The sequence below is a fragment of the Rhineura floridana genome, chromosome 7 (assembly GCF_030035675.1).
Source record: "Rhineura floridana isolate rRhiFlo1 chromosome 7, rRhiFlo1.hap2, whole genome shotgun sequence".
Lineage (NCBI taxonomy): Eukaryota > Metazoa > Chordata > Lepidosauria > Squamata > Rhineuridae > Rhineura > Rhineura floridana.
This window is the reverse complement of record NC_084486.1, coordinates 39,099,978-39,115,774: the sequence shown is the minus strand read 5'-3', so window position 1 is coordinate 39,115,774 and position 15,797 is coordinate 39,099,978. Positions and strand designations below refer to the sequence as shown.

Below are 15,797 nucleotides of genomic sequence, written 5' to 3'. Positions count from 1 at the left end.
ATAGGAAAATATAGGTAGCGTTTGTAGCCTACAGGGATGTAGTCATCTGGGGTCTCAGGGGGTCTTAGACTCCTTACCTTTTTGGGAGCAGGGTCTCAGCAGGGTCCCTTTTTCTCCAGCATCCTATGAGCCAATTAGCATGAAAGGGGAGTATGTTAGCTATTGAGAAGAGTCTTCTAACAAGCTTCCTTGTCCTTTCCTGCTGCTTGGCTCAATCAGAGTGAAAGGAGGTGAGTCAGCCAGTGAGAAGATCCTTTTAAGTAGCTAACACTCCCCTGTTTCAGGCTTATTGGCTCCTAAGAACCTCCCTAGTTGTGAGAGAAGGCATTAACAAAGATCTCATCCACAACCCAACAGCAAAAAAAAGAGTGGCATGAGGGACCCTGCACTTCTGAATTTGCCACTACACTACTGGTAGCATATGTATGAGTGTGTACATGTGTGTACATGTGTGTGCGCCCACCCCCACCCCCACTAAGTGCTGTCTTTTTCTCCAGAATGTACTTTTACAGAAAGGAGCTGTTAGTGGTTCGGTTTTACAGGCAGGGAAACTGAAAGGCAGAGTGACAACTCACCAGTCCCCAGCTTCTGTTTGCAAGCTGTAATTACAGCACCTCAGGTGATGGCTGATCATCATTGTAGCAACATCTCTCATGTGAGCAATTAGGATTGCTCCAGACTGAGGGAGGGAGGAAAAGGTAAGATATTTCTATGGTCAAGAGGAGTCTAGCAAACTCTTGCCCCATCTGTATAATTAAAGCCATGCCTCAGGAGGAGTTAGAAAGCCATTGCTGTTCCCAGGAGACGCTTCCTCAGAGGCTCCTCAAAATGGGGGAGGGGCTGAAGGAGGCCTGTAGAAAAAGCAGCAAGGACATTATGCAGCCTCTTTAAACTGAGAGCCTCAACAGGGGTGTCATTTCAAATTTAATAGGGGAGGGAAGAGGTTTGGGGGGGGGAGAAGCAAGACTCTTGGAAAGGTTTATAGGCCGTCTTTTGTATACATTTGAGGCAAAATATAAAATAATATGGGAAAGAAAGTAGCAGATTGTAAGAGAATCTGTGGTGGCAAGCACAGGTCCAAGTCTGAACCTTAGGCCCTGAGGGCCAAATGTGGCCCTCTAGGCCTCTCTGTCTGGCCCTTGGGACTCTTCTCTAGGTCACACCCCCTTCCCAGCCACATCCCTTCACCCCAGGCTGCACCCCTTAACCAGTCCTGGTTTTTTCCTGGCTGGACTGTGCCCTTGAACCCTGATACTGCCTCTTGGTTGCTTGGATGGAGGACAGAGTTAGAGAGGGGCCTACTGTACAAAGTTTACATTCACCTTTGTTGTCCTGCCATTTATGCCTCTGGCCCCACCCGCCCCTGGCATGTGGTCCTCAGAAGGTTGCCCAGGAGGGAAATCTTGGGTTGAAAAAAGATTCTCTCCCCCCCAACCCCGGTGAATAGGATTGCAGCCTCAGTGACAAAGCCAATCTGTGTTCCCAAGTTCAGCTCTGCATTCTAGTATGTCCATGGGGGGGAGTGGGGTGCCAGCTCCTGGTGAATTGTCTTCAAACATAAGGCAATCACATAAATATAAAAAAAAGTGTAGGAAAAATAACAGATTGTCTTCAAAGAGGAAGGAGAGAGAAAGAAGCACCCTTGAGTGTGACGGGGTGATCCACACCCATAAGGAAACATACAGAGGCTTTCTGCAGTGATGTTGGCCAATGTGAAACCCCAACAGCATTCCAGCTTTTATGAAACAGGTGTTTCATAATTTATGGACATGAATTTTATACCACTTGAATTGTAATGACTTCCCCTTCCTCCTGGGAATTGTAGTTTGGGGAAAGTGCTCATTAATTATTTGGATGAGATCCCCACCTCAAGGCTCAGGGCTGGTTGCAGGTTTGAAGAGGCTAGCAGCAACAGCTTCGGTACCAGGTAACTGGGTCTAGCCACCATTTACATTTCCCCCCACAATGCTCCCAAATTCCTACAACCTCCCTCAGTTAATATGGGGGATTAAAATGGCAGTCCTGAACTTGGTTTGTTTAAAAAGAAAAAGAGGGGCCCAGCTGTTCAAGGAGACCAAGTGCTGATGTTGGCCTTACTAGGGCTTCCCGGGAAGAGGGAATTATTTTTCAATCAGGTCAAGCCTGTAGTTTAAATGTGCCTCTAACCAATGGTGGTAGTGTAGTATACCATCTGCAATATTTGATAAACATTGCCTAATTGTGCATTCTATCATGGCAGAGAGAGAACACATTTCCAGAGTTTTTCTTTTTTTTTAAATTACAGACTCATAAAATGGCAGGGCATTACCGTCACAGGAAGAGAGAATACCCATATTTGTGTCACATCACTTGAAAATAAAGTGAACTTACAGTACAAGCCTATACATGTCTGCTCTGAAATAAGCCTCACTGAGTCCAGGGCTGGCCCTGCTGTGAGACAGAGAGGCAGCTGCGTCAGGCAGCAGACACTGAAGAGGCAGGGAGCAGTGGGGTGATGTTGGAGGACAAAACTGTGTGTGCCATGCTGCCTGGCCCAAGCTGGCCTTAGTTACAGCAGAGGATAGTGTCCCCTCTTACAGCGCTGAAGAAAGTTTCAACTGTCAGTTGAGTTCGCTTTTATATATATGTCGAATAGGGAAGGGACCATTGTATTATTTGCTTCAGGCAAAAAAAAATATTGGGCCAGCCCTGACTGATTTGAAGGAGACTTACTCCCAAGTAACTGTAAACTACCCAGAGAGCTTCGGCTATGGGCCGGTATACAAATACAATGAATGAATGAATGAATGAATGTGTATAGGACTGCAGCCATAGGTGTGTTTGAACAGCAAAAGAGAATACAAGACTAACAGCATTCATAGCTATTTTTTCCCTCCAAAACTGGCCACAACATGGTCCAGGCATTTGCGAGGGAGAGTTATGCCACTGGCCACAAACAATCTCTCACATAATTACAACTCTGATAGTTACATTCCACACGGGAATTACAGTAGCAACTACTGCATAGTAATCTGAAGGAAGAGCTGCATTTCATATCCCACCTTTCATCCAAGGAGTTCAAGGTAACATGCATGGTTCTCCCCTCCCCATTTGATCCTCACAACCACCATGTGAGGTAGATTAGGCTGAGAGGCAGTGACTGGCTCAAGGTCATCCAGTGAACTTCATGGCTGAGTGGGGATTTGAACTCTGCACTATCAGGTCATTGTCCAACACCAAATATTGTGTTGGCTTCCCAAACACAAAATATTGTAATGCAAGTGCAGGAGGAAATGCAACAGCCGTCCAACAGAGGCACATCCTTGCAGAAAGGTGTAAGGGCTGTGCATGTCAAATGAAAAACAAATGCTTATTTGTTAATTATTTATTACACAATAAACTGACAAGTGCATCTCCATTTAGGATAAGCTCCACCTGTTGAATTTCTGCTTCCCACACAGCTCAAAGACCCTGTCCATAAAAACAACTGGCCACCCTCCAAATGAGATGAGCATAAGCTGGAGCTGCATCTGCTACTGGGCTATTTACACCTCATCTCCCCTTGTACTATACCTGTATTTTCAGTTGAACCAGTTGATTTCAACATGTCATTAACAATCCTCTGCATGATCTGGTTATTATGGGCCTTGACTCATTAGTCAGGATATTTATTCATACATGTTTTTGTATCATCATCAGTCACTATATTGCTAGCATGATGGACCACTCCAAAACAAGGAAACCACCTCATCTCAATCCAAAGTTTGCTTCAGACATCCCGCTTTTCTTTGTTTATTAACAATATTTCATCCTTCTGTCTTAAACAAACTTCCAGGATGTCTTACAGTAGAATCTATTAAACAGATAGATAAAAACAATAAAAATAAAATGATAAAATAATGACTAAGCCAGCAGTACAGACTAAAAGGCTGGGTTTCATTAAGCAGAACTAAAAGTAGATCAACAGTGCAATCCTATCCATGTATACTTACAAGTAAGCCCCACTGAAAGAATTATATTCAGTGGGACTTACTTCCAGTTAAGTACGTATAGGATTGCAACCTAAAACACCTGAGCAAATAAAAAGATACTAACCTGGCACGAGAAATACTTACAGTATCATTTATTGAAATGTCTGGGGGGGGAAATTCCACAAACAGGGAGTCACCACCAAGAAGGTCCTTTGCCTATGCCTTGCCTTTAAGGCAGGAACACCCAGAGAAGACAATCCCATCATTCAGGCAGATCCATGTCACTCACTCCAGGAGCAGGGGGAGACCAAAAGAAAGAAAAGGGAACACACACCCAGCTCTCTCCCAACAAATGTCATCAACCAGGGTGACCAAGGCAATTTTATTGCCATAATGAACCTGAAGCTGGACTGAAGTGTGACAGTGGTAAGATATTAAGATTTTCAGGGACAATCCTCAAGAAAACAGAATTCCCCAAGGAAATGTCACAGAATAGTTTTAATCCTCAGATTTGGATATGGTTTGTACAAGACATAGTTGCCCAGTTTTAATGCAACAGCAAACTATGGTTTGCTCAATGAAGGGAGGGAGGGTGCATAAGAAAAGAAGGGAGTGTGCAAGGGATGCATGAGCTTGCAGCATGCTCCCAATCCTAGTCTAAACCATGTTCTGGAGAATTAGGTATGTTGTTACATCTAAATCAACAGTGTGTCTATCACTACTAGCCTCTACAACATACAGCTACAAGGAAATGCTAGGTGTGTTCTAGGCTGAGAGCACTCTCAGTTCATGAGAGTTAATGGTGAGGCATAACAGGCCTGGATGTCTACCCATGTCACACATAGTATGTCTCTAGACTTTTCTTCAGAACCCCTTGCAACATGCATGGATTCCATGCCAAGTAGATAAGGTACTGTGGCAACTAGCCAACATAGTGCTCTCCAGAAGTTGTAAGACTACCGCTCCCATCATCTCTGACCATTAGCCATTCTAGCGTGGGGCTGATGGGAGTTGTAGTCCATAACATCTGGAGGGCACCATGTTAGCTACCCCTAACATAAGAGTTCCTTGATGGACAAATTGAGTTTGAAAAGGATCCCTGAAGTTACAAAGCTTGAAAAATATCACCCTGGATTTTTTTTCAAGAGTGACTCTATAGGGTTGAATTCTTCTGGCCAAAAGTAACAGCTGATATGTGACAGAAGGATAAGACTTTTGGCTGGTACTACCTGTGCCTACTTTCTTCTCCAGAGCAATAACTGTTGGTTTTCAATTACACAGTGCAGACTCCCATTAGCTTGTGAGGATCATGTGATGCTTTCCTTGTGCTCAGTTAACCTTGCTTGACTCCTGCAGCCAATCACCATCTCATCTGCTCTCCTCCCACCAGTCCCATTCCAAAGCTAGAGTTCTTAGAATTCTACAGACTAGATTCCTTCTTTCTCAGAAACACGCCAGAATGTGTCTTGACATTTCAGAGACTCCAGAAGAACCAAAGAATGAGTAGGGAGAAAGAACTTTGTTTTCATCTATGCATGTGATTTCAGTGTCCTGAATAGTTGTGATCCACTGATGTGATCTGGGTTTTTTTTGTTCATTTATTTCATAGAATCATAGAATAATAGAGTTGGAAGGGGCCTATAAGGCCATCAAGTCCAACCCCCTGTTCAATGCAGGAATCCAAATCAAAGCATTCCCGACAGATGGCTGTCCAGCTGCCTCTTGAAAGTTTTCAGTATTGGAGAGCTGACTACCTCTCTAGGTAATTGGTTCCATTGTCGTATGGCTCTAACAGTTAGGAAGTTTTTCCTGATGTCCAGTCAAAATCCGGCTTCCTGCAACTTGAGCCCATTATTCTGGGACGATTGAGAAGAGATCCCGGCCCTCCTTTGTATGACAACCTTTCATGTACTTGAAGAGTGCTATCATATCTCACTTCAGTCTTCTCCAGGCTAAGCATGCCCAGTTCTTTCAGTCTCTCCTCATAGGGCTTGGTGTCCAGTCCCCTGATCATCCTTGTTGCCCTCCTCTGAACCTGTTCCAGTTTGTCTGCATCCTTCTTGAAGTGCGGAGACCAGAACTGGATGCAATATTCAAGATGAGGCCTAACCAGTGCTGAATAGAGGGGAACTAATACTTCACGTGATTTGGAAACTATACTTATGTTAATGCAGTCTAATATAGCATTTGCCTTTTTTGCAGCCACACTGTTGGCTCATATTTAGCTTGTGATCAACGACAATTCCAACATCCTTCTCACATGTTGTATTGCTGAGCCAAGTATCCCCCATCTTATAACTGTGCATTTGGTTTCTTTTTCCTAAGTGTAGAACTTTGCATTTATCCCTGTTGAATTTCATTCTGTTGTTTTCAGCCCAATGCTCCAGCCTATCAAGGTCCCTTTGAATTTTGTTTCTGTCTTCCACGATATTAGCTATGCCCTCCAATTCTGTATAATCTGCAGATTTGATAAGCATGCTCTGTACCTCCTCATCATGTTGTAGAGCACTGGGCCCAGGACCAAGCCCTGTGGTACCCCACTTGTTACTTCCACCCAGTTTGAGAAGGAACCATTGATAAGCACTCTTTGAGTATTATTCTGGAGCCAACTGTGGATCCACCTGATAGTTGTTCCATCCAGCCCATATTTTGCTAGCTTGCTAATCAGAATATCATGGGGCACTTTGTCAAAAGCTTTGCTGAAGTCAAGATATATTATGTCCACAGCATTCCCACAGTCTACAAAGGAGGTTACCCAATCAAAAACTGAGATAAGATTAGTTTGGCAGGATTTGTTCTTCATAAATCCATGTTGGGTCCTAGTAATCACTGCATTGTTTTCAAGGTGCTTACAGATTGACTGCTTTATAATCTGCTCCAGACTTTTTCCAGGGATTGATGTTAGGCTGACTGGTCTGTAGTTCCCCGGTTCCTCCTTTTTGCCCTTTTTGAAAATAGGGAGAACATTAGCTCTCCTCCAGTCATACGGCACTTCACCAGTCCTCCACAATTTCGCAAAGATAATAGACAGTGGTTCTGAGAATTCTTCAGCCAGTTCCTTCAATACTTTAGGATGCAGTTTATCGGGCCCTGCCGATTTGAACTCGTTCAGTGATTAGATATTCCTTGACTGTTTGTCTGTCAAGCTGAAGCTCCAATCCTGCCCCTTCTACTTCATGTTTCCCGGGAGGGTCATAGACTCTTTTTTGGGAGAAGACGGAGCCAAAGTAGGAATTGAGTACTTCTGCCTTTTCTTTGTCATCTGTTATCATTTTGCCATCCTTATTGAGTAGCTGTGCCACCATTTCTTTTCCCTGTCTTTTACTATGGACATATCTGAAGAAAGCCTTTTTGTTGCTTTTAGAATCCCTCGCTAACCTCAGCTCATTCTCAGCTTTAGCCTTGCTGACACCATCCCTGCAATTCCATGATACCTGCCTGTACTCTTCCTTTGTGGCCTGGCCTTCTTTCCACTTCCTGTATGTGTCATTTTTTGTTTTCAGGTCCTCTCTAAGTTTTTTTGTGAAGCCACATTGGCTTCTTCTGTTGTTTCCCCCCTTTTTTCCTTGTTGGAATTGCTTGCCATTGCGCTCTTTGAATTTCCTTTTTTAGAAACTCCCACCCATCTTGGACTCTTTTTCTCATTAGGGTCGCTTGCCATGGAACCATACTTACAATTGTTCTGAGTTTATCAAAATCAGCTTTCCTGAAGTCCAGGGTGCACATATGGCTTCTCTCAGCTTTTGCTTCTGTTAAAGTCAAGAATTCAAGTATGGTGTGGTCACTTTCTCCCAGAGTTCCCGTAACTGCCACTTTATCCACCAAATCAATTAGATTAGAATCAAATCCAGGATAGCTGATCCTCTGGTTGCTTCCTCCACTTTCTGTAGGAGAAAGTTATCTCCTTGCACACCTTGCACCAAACTGCAGTCCATTGAGGAACTAATTTGTTTAGAAATGATTTGAAAGTCCCAAGGGATGCGCACGCTGATCAGCTGCATCAAAAGCAAACCTCCTGAGTGCAGTCTACAATCTTGATTCAGAGGCACCTGTTCACAAAAGGATGCCAAACATGACTAATACCATGCATGCTTCCTTGATGCAGGTGTGCACTCATTCCTACACAGAGCTACTGTCTCCACCTGACAACGTGAGCAGGTGCTGCAGATGCTGAGGCCTCCTCCAGTTGGGTCCACTTGCCCGCCTGCCTCCTCCAGGCTACTTTTACTTTGCGGCAATTGGCTGTTAGCCACCTGCTCTTTTACATTTCCCTCAACATCCCAGAGCAACATTACATCAGGGAATTGTGGGAAACTGAAAATGGCAGGCAGCTCACAGCTGACTGCTGTAGACCATATTTCCACCACCCTTACTGCCTGCTTCGCAGGTAACCTGCAGGGGACTCACTGGGTATTGGTGGCTCACTTAGGTGTGTGAGAGGCCAATCTGATGACATTTTGCCAGGGATGGGGTTCAACCCAGGCACCAGCTGTGACTCTGCATTAAGATGTGTATAGTCAGTTGGGAACAATAACTGGCTATCTGCACACTGTGTTACTGCTGTGCCCATTTCTGCATTCGCAACAGATTTGCAGGCTCATTCTCCAAGCCACAAACCACTTGTGGGATTGCTTCATTACCTACATGCAGTTGGATCCTGGGACAGTCTCTGTGCACAAAAGGCATTGCAATATGTACATGCTTCTTTTCCACAGGCAGAGGAATCCCGTGGCTGCATGTGCAACGACCGCTGATGGTGCAACATCCCTCCAAAACACAGGAAGAAAATTCTACCTTCAAGTGCAGCAATATATAGGACAAAACTTTCATGCCCTTGTATACTAAGATATGAAGACAGCAGAGCTGTCTTTTCGTCTCACGCTTGGCAAGCCTTACTGAGTTTTAATTTGCAAACAGTTTAATGATGTTTTTGGTGAGACCTTTTTTAAAACATATGATTGCACATTTAGATAATTACCTATTCTTGTGCCTTATTCTTCGTAATCAAAGTAGGAGGCTCAGGAGAATGCAAACTAGAGGTAGCTCAACCGGTCACATCTAGGATTATTTATTTCATATCTCTTTGGTGGCTTTGTTGTTGTTGTTTATAAAGACCTGCTTCACACCTAGTGACTGGCCTTGACATATGTGAGTCACATCCCACAAAACAGTCAGGGGCAGGCAGACATAGTGGTCAGCCAATTCACCATTTGACCACATAAGGCCCCTCTTTGCAGAATCGACATTCTGCATAATGCAGAGAGGGATTGGGTGCTGCATACTATTGTCATCACAAGCACTTTCCAATTAATGCTCCCATAATCACATTCTAGAGGCTGCTTCAAGGATGCGTACAGACATTAATTGTATTTGGATGGATGAGCTTCTGTGAAAGGACCCTCACCAAATTGTCTCTGTTGTGTTTTGGTGCCTGCTGAAGACATTCCTCTTTCAACAAGCCTTTTAAGCAGAGACCTCATCCCAGCCCACATCTGTGTTGAAATTGTTTTAAAGTTTTTTAAAATATATTTTTTAAAAAATATGTTTCTTTTACAGATTTTTGTTTTTTGGTTTTTTTAAAGATGTTTTTAATATGTTTTATAAATATTTGTAGCATTGTTTATTTGCCACCCTGGGCTCCTTCTGGGAGGATGGGCAGGATATAAACTTAATAAATAAGAATGTTGTATACAGATGTGCAATTCTCTGTCAGGGATCAAGCTTAGGGGAAACCAGTTTTACCAGTTTGCTGCAGAAGCTGCTGGTGTTTTGATGTGACAACCTGAGCTCTTCCCCACCACCATAACAAATCTCTAGAGCTATTTTTACACTGATTAGCCTCTTTTTCTATTTTCTTCAAAAAAATATCTATAAATTATGTTTAAATTAAAAAAAAACATTTATGCTGTACTTTCCAAAAGGCAAACAAGCCACCTACAGACTGAGGGAGAATCAAAACAGGTGACTAAAATGTCTTGTAATGGCTGCTAAGTACATGTGTCGTGAGAGTGGAGGCAAAACAGGATTGCCTCAAAGGCGGGGTGGGGGGCATGTCCTGCTTCAAGGTGCATTTGTAAGTACTACAAAATGCAATGGCTCACTAGGAGTTGGAGAAAGAATCAAGCAACAAAGCGCTGTCGCTCAATGGTAGAGCATCAGCTTTTCATGCAGACGTTCAGTCCTCAGCATCTCCAGGTAGGGATGGGAATCTTCCCAGTCTGAAATCTAAGTAAATCTTAAATTAGGAACATTGGAAGCTGGCAGCAGCTCTCTAAAACTCCAGACAGAGGTCTCTCCCAGTCCTACCTGGAGATGCTAGAAATTAACCTAAGACCTTCTGCATGCCAAGCAGAGGCTTTGTGATTGAGGTATGACAGTATGCTAAAATTACACCCCCCACCCCCGGAATGAGTTTGTGAGTGTGCCTTTACTAATAGCAGGGTGTCTTTTCTGGTTATGGTCTTTACTCTCATAAATGTGTTTTTTAAAAAAGATAGATGCCAGGGCCTCAAATTATCTTTTTCCAGGAACATATATTCACCCTAGGGGAAAACGCTTGTCTAGCAGGCACCATATGCTGTTTCTGCAATGCATAATAAAGACACTGCAGCCTGTTGCCCATTCCACAACATGCTGGCATTAAGCTGAAGTCATTCATGGTCAGCGTTGTGAAACTGAATGCATTATATATAACTCACTAGATTTGTTAGGCAATTCTGCAAACTTTTGTTAGAAGGCGTATGTCACGTGTGGAATTCACCACTGTATGTCACATTTTTTGTGTGTGTCATATATGTAAAATATAATTTTATGGCACATTACAAAAGTCTGCTTCCCAGCACAGAAGATATGTGTGCTGCCATCATCTTCACAATTTACATCATACTTATAATCAAGTAGCCACTTGTCTACAAAAAGTTATGCTACAATAAATTTAAATCATTATGGTCATTGCTGCCTGTGCCACTAGGGCTGATGGGACTGGGGAGGTGCTGGGTCCTCCTCTTCATCTGGTGTCATGATGCAAGGGGCATGGCCCTGTTTCCAGAAGTTCATTGCCTTTCATGTGTGGGCAGCATAGTCCCTGATTGGTGGGCTAGGATGCTAGGGACATGGGTGTTTCCCCACCATTTTTGTATTTTCAGCTTTTGTCCTCCCCCCATCCCATCTTCAGATCCAGCTTGCTTGGCTAAGTGCTGGTTGGTTAAGCCTCTGAATACCAGTTGCTGGGAATCACAAGTAGGTAGAGGGCAATTGCACTCATGCCCTACCTGTGAGCCACCTGTGTGCTTGACCATTCTTGAGGACAGGATGCTGCACTAGATGGGCCTTTGGCCTGATCCAACAGGGCTTTTTACATTTCTATATGCCTATTTTTCCCCACTGAAATTGATGGCGTTGCACCTGCATTATGCTCTTACTTGTCTGACTCTTACATTGCTGAGCCTTACTTTAACACAGACACAATTCTGTATATACCTGTGTATATGCATCTACCAAATGATAACCCTTCATAAATTTGACAAGATAGGCTCTGGACTACAGAAGATTATACCACTCTGAATATTGGCCTTTAACATAACACTTTTTACATTGTAATTGCCTAGCACACATGACTCTCCAGAAATCTGGTTTACTTTTGCTGAGCTTTTTTAAAAGTGACCTTCTTAGAGCAAACACAACCTAGTTATAGTACCACTGATTGCAGCCATTAGGGAAGAGTTCACATGCATATTCACTACCTGAGGAATTCAACAGCAAATGAGGATCAGGGAGCAAAATGCCTGCATGCAGCACTTATAACAGCCTTTGGCGTGCCCCCCAGTAACAGTCATTCTCTGGTTACTTTGCTTTCAGCAGACTTAGTGTACAAGTATGTGTGAATCAGCCCTCAGACACCAACAGGGCACAACACACATCAAAACTGTGTTCTGGAACTAAGCACTGATTAACAGAGGTACTTCCAGCTCTATCTCCCCATATGTGCTCCCCTTTCCCCAATACACAATGGCTAAGGTGATTACAGATCCTCCGAGGCGCAGAGTGGTAAGCAGCGGTAACGCAGCCGAAAGCTCTGCTCACGGCCAGAGTTCAATTCCAACGGAAGGAGGAAGTCGAATCTCCGGTAAAAGGGGTCGAGGTCCACTCAGCCTTCCATCCATCCATGGTCGGTAAAATGAGTACCCGGCCTATGCTGGGGGGTAAAGAAAGGCCGGGGAAGGAACTGGCAATCCCACCCCATATATACGGTCTGCCTAGTAAACGTCACAAGACATCATCCTAAGAGTTGGAAACGATTCACACTACAAGTGCGGGGACACCTTTACCTTTTAAGGTGATTACAGTCCCTAGTAAAATATTTGATGCTAGACCCCATCCTCCAATGGCTTTTGGAGTTACTATTGAGGTGAGGGAAATAAGGAAACCCAGGAAGGTACATGTCCCCAGGGCTAGGGCCACTACATAAAGGGTGAGTGAGGTGCAACAATGTAGGCTCTCCTTGAACAAGAGTTGTCCTATTGAAGACAGCTGTCTGGTCCATTAAGAAATGTACAGATTTCCCCTTTTCAAGCCCCCCCTTTTTTGCAGCCCAAGACTGAAAAGGAAAGACAAAAAAGATTATTTGAAACCTTTTTATTAGAAAAGTAAAAAAACCAACAGTTGCATAGGAATCTTCAAAAACTTGAACATCAAGTGTATTCCACGTGAACGGTAATCAATGGAAGCGCTACAGGCCAACTGCGAGGGTTCCTGCCCCCACCCAAGCCCTTCCTAGCATCGCCTCACACCTCCCTCAGACATACATCACCAGAATTCCTAATCGTGACAAGAGCACAATACACCTAGTGCCCTGTGCTGGTCTCCCACGCTGGTCTCATTCAAAAAAACAAAAAATAAACAGAGCTGCACAAATGATGTTTGGTGGATTAACACCCCCCATTCATCCAGAAGTCCTTATTTAGCTGCCCTAGTGTCAGTAGTGGAGCTTCTTCATGTCCTTCTATTCAAAGCAATGTTACACATTCTTGGTCCCTTTAGACCTTAAACACTTATAAACAATTGTTCATGCACCTCACCGCTCACCAGTTATCCATTGATTACTATGTTTCTTTTTTCCTTTTTAAAAAAGCTTATCAAGAAAAAGAAAAAGGGAGCAACCTTCATCTATCCTTAGTGGCAGCCCTGCTGCTGTTATGTCATCAGCTGTCAGGAAAAAAAATACTGCTAAATCAGTAGAGAAAGTTGTCCCACATGTCGGACAAGGATTTTAAAGCTAGCACATTGCATCCAAGGGGCCTTTCTTTTTCCAGAATTACTAAAAAGCACAGTGGTTTATTTTCAAACCTTGCTTTCCTTCTTCTTTGGACTACCTGCCTACTATCTCTTGTTAAGTCAAACTTCCATCTAATCTAACCTATAGTGGCTCTGGAAAATAGCCACATCTTGAAAACAGCTTATGTTCCATAGCCCTTTAACACGCCTCCCCAGTTTTGTCTGGTGCTAGCCACCATCCTAAGAGTAAATGCTCAGTTAATTCCACCCGGAGACACTTCTCAACACTCTTCTATGAGCAACTGTTCAGAGCTATACAGTTTCTTTTTAATGACCCTGAAGCCAGTGCTAAGCTTCAGCGACTGGCTGAAGCCTGGTGAGAAAGCAGAGCCAGAGCTGAAGAGTCCCTGGATTTTAGGCCACAGGCGGGAATCCAATCTTAGAACAAGAGTCAGCTGGAAGGTAGGCACTAGGCTTGGGTCCACAGCAATCTGCCCCACGCTATGGCAACCCTTCCCTTGTTCCACGCACAGGTCAATGAGGGCCCCCCTCAAGCCACAGGGCTCTCTATAAGCCAAGTGAAGGAGCTCCTTGCCAACTTGGGTGATCAGCTGGCTTGGCATGAAGAGCCTGGAAGAACGGTTGGCGTTGATCTTCGCTTTATTCAGACTGACTTGGATTAGCTTCATGAGATTGGCACACAGGAGCTCATCCTCCGGATCATTTAACAAGTCAAAGTCTGGCAAGGACACTTCATCCAGATGTTCCTGGGCATCTGCAACAAAGAAGAGAGAGAAGCCCCATGACTCCTCTGTCTACTTAGTTTGATTATTTCCACCTCCACCACTACAACCCCTGCCAAGAAAAAGCAGCCAGCTTTGTGCATGTCTTTTTAAAATAGCAGAAACCTTTGTAAAACAAAGATCACATGATTAGCTTAAGGCAGCCACTTCTCAGGCAGCCCCTTGCTAGAGAAGATCTTCTGGGACTAAACATCAGCAGGCAACAAAGACAATGGCCACTTTCTGGTTTGCCCATTAACTGTCTCCCCCACATCTCTACCTAAAGTTTTTAAGTTTGTAGTATGACCTATAATTGCACATAATTCTGTGTGCCCCTACCCCCACTCCTTAGGCCAGTTAGTAGGCCAATTTTGCATGTACCTAAGTGAACACGCAGAAGAGGTCCTTTTAAAAAAAGACAGACCTTCCACCAGCTCTCTCTTCACAAGTCATTGGGTCTCCAATGACCCGGCCACTTTCCACACTAGCATCCTTCATTGGCCTTCCTCCAATCTGCTAAGGTGCGGTTCCTGCTGCAAACAACTCTGGATCCTGAACGTCTCTCTCTCTCACACACACACACGTATGAAGAAAGCTGTCTTACCCCCTTCGGAGCTCAAGCTGCTGTCCAGGGACTCGCAATCGGAGCTCTCCAGCCTCGCGCTTCGACTGGCCGCTTCTTGGTAAGCGCTCTTCTCCCAAGCAAAGGCAGGCTGATTTTCTCGCTGCTCCGGAATGGGAGGCAGCGAAGACGAGAAACTGTCCCACGAGACGGGCATCTTTTCCCCTCCTCCGCTGAAGTGGGCACTTTTTAATACCGGGTTGGAAGGCGGTCCCCACTGGGATCGGCGCCCGGAGGGACGGCTCTACAACAAGGGGGAGAGCGCAATTAAGACCGGTACGACGAACCCTGTGGTCAGTGCCACAGTTAAGATCGGTGCAAAGCAGGAGGAGAAACGACTGTGGCACCGAAAAAATGAAATCCCACGCACCCCTCCCCCTTTATTATACCTCCCTCCCCGAAGCACGAAAAAGAGCGGAGACAGTTGCTTACCAGCTTCAGGGTGCCTGTCGAGGTGGTAGTAGCAGCAAAAGTGCTGAGCCGTAGCAGCCTTACGAGGCGTGCAGCTGCTAAACAACCCAGCCCGCCTCCCTCCTTTGCCCTTTCGTTGGCACTGCGGTTCCAACCCCCCCTGCGTCGCCTTTAAATAGTCAGGTCAGGGGGAAGCCCCACCCCTTCTCCGAGCTCACCGCTTCAGCTCGCCCGCTTCGCAGGGGCTCATTGGCCAGAAGGGAGAGTCGGGCTGGTCCAATAGCGAGAGAGCGCACGTTCGCAACGTTCTCTCCTGCCCGGTTACAGCAGCCCGAGACACACCCCTTTTGGTTCTGGAGGGGGGGTGGAGCTGGAGCGGCTGAAGCTGCGGCAGGGGGGGCGGGGCCGAAGGGCAAAGGAACCAAGTGAGAGCGGCAGGGGCGCCTGCAAGAACAATAGGCAGATGAAAGTTGGGGGACAGAGGTGCAAAAGCAACGATTCAAACCGTTGAAAGGCGAGGGATACTAAAGTCAGGGCGCTGGACGCACGATCCCTGCGGATCAATAACAGGTCCAGAAGTGCTCGGTGCAACCAGAATATCCCAGTCGCGCTTTTACCTAGAAATCAAGGCCCAGTTTGTGTGTGTGTGTGTGTGTGAGCGAGTGAGAGTGAAAGAGAAATAAAGTGAAAGAGAGAGAAATAAATCCTACGTAAAGTTGCAGCCCTAAGTAATTCATAAGAACATAAGAACATAAGAAG

General features: G+C 44.9%; 1 protein-coding gene across 1 annotated transcript; it reads right to left on the bottom strand.

Moving 5' to 3' along the window:
• Positions 1–12,569: 12,569 nt before the first annotated feature.
• DDIT4 (DNA damage inducible transcript 4) lies at positions 12,570–15,207 on the bottom strand. Its single transcript, XM_061634338.1, has 3 exons — positions 15,060–15,207; positions 14,610–14,871; positions 12,570–13,998 (listed from the first exon to the last, which is right to left on the bottom strand). Exons 2-3 carry the CDS (start codon positions 14,782–14,784, stop codon positions 13,505–13,507), a joined length of 669 nt encoding a protein of 222 aa, XP_061490322.1. The 5' UTR covers positions 14,785–14,871; positions 15,060–15,207; the 3' UTR covers positions 12,570–13,504.
• Between the last annotated feature and the right edge of the window lie 590 nt (positions 15,208–15,797).